This window comes from Otolemur garnettii, unplaced genomic scaffold (assembly GCF_000181295.1).
Source record: "Otolemur garnettii isolate 467f Iridium unplaced genomic scaffold, OtoGar3 scaffold00018, whole genome shotgun sequence".
Classification (NCBI taxonomy): domain Eukaryota; kingdom Metazoa; phylum Chordata; class Mammalia; order Primates; family Galagidae; genus Otolemur; species Otolemur garnettii.
This window is the reverse complement of record NW_003852413.1, coordinates 5610106-5611061: the sequence shown is the minus strand read 5'-3', so window position 1 is coordinate 5611061 and position 956 is coordinate 5610106. Positions and strand designations below refer to the sequence as shown.

Genomic DNA, 956 nt, shown 5'->3' with positions numbered 1-956 from the left:
CAAACCAGGCAGACCTGCACCAGGAGTTACCATGCCAGGGTGACCTACACCAGGAGGCACCAAACCAGGCAGACCTGCACCAGGAGTTACCATGCTAGGCTGACCTACACCAGGAGGCACCAAACCAGGCGGACCTGCACCAGGAGTTACCATGCTAGGGTGACCTACACCAGGAGGCACCAAACCAGGCGGACCTGCACCAGGAGTTACCATGCCAGGCTGACCTACACCAGGAGGCACCAAACCAGGCTGACCTGCACCAGGAGTTACCATGCCAGGCTGACCTACACCAGGAGGCACCAAACCAGGCAGACCTGCACCAGGAGTTACCATGCCAGGTTGACCTACACCAGGAGCTACCAAACCAGCCTGATCTGCACCAGGAGTTACCATGCTAGGGTGACCTACACCAGGAGGCACCAAACCAGGTTGACCTGCACCAGGAGTTACCATGCTAGGTTGACCTACACCAGGAGCTACCAAACCAGGCTGATCTGCACCAGGAGTTACCATGCCAGCTTGACCTACACCAGGAGGTATCAAGCCAGGTTGACCTGCACCAGGAGTTACCATGCCAGGTTGACCTACACCAGGAGGCACCAAACCAGGTTGACCTGCACCAGAAGTTACCATGCCAGGTTGACCTACCCCAGGAGGTACCAAACCAGGCTGATCTGCACCAGGAGTTACCATGCCAGGCTGATCTACACCAGGTGGTACCAAACCAGGCTGACCTGCACCAATAGTTACCATCCCAGGCTGACCTACACCAGGAGCTACCAAACCAGGTTGACCTACACCAGGAGTTACCATCCCAGGTTGACCTACACCAGGAGGCACCAAACCAGGCTGACCTGCACCAGGAGTTACCGCACCAGGTTGACCTACACCAGGAGGCAACAAATCAGGTTGACCTGTACCAGGAGTTACCATGCCAGCTTGACCTACACCAGGAG

General features: G+C 56.8%; 1 protein-coding gene across 1 annotated transcript in view; it reads right to left on the bottom strand.

Annotated features, from left to right (window-relative positions):
• The window catches only part of QRICH2 (glutamine rich 2), a 37876-nt gene that overhangs the window by 16312 nt on the left and 20608 nt on the right, over positions 1 to 956 (bottom strand). Inside the window, exons 7-8 of the mRNA XM_023511189.1 lie at positions 435 to 884; positions 195 to 374 (exon numbers count right to left, since the gene is read on the bottom strand). Coding sequence (XP_023366957.1) covers positions 195 to 374; positions 435 to 884 — 630 coding nt within the window. The remainder of the gene's footprint in view (positions 1 to 194; positions 375 to 434; positions 885 to 956) is intronic.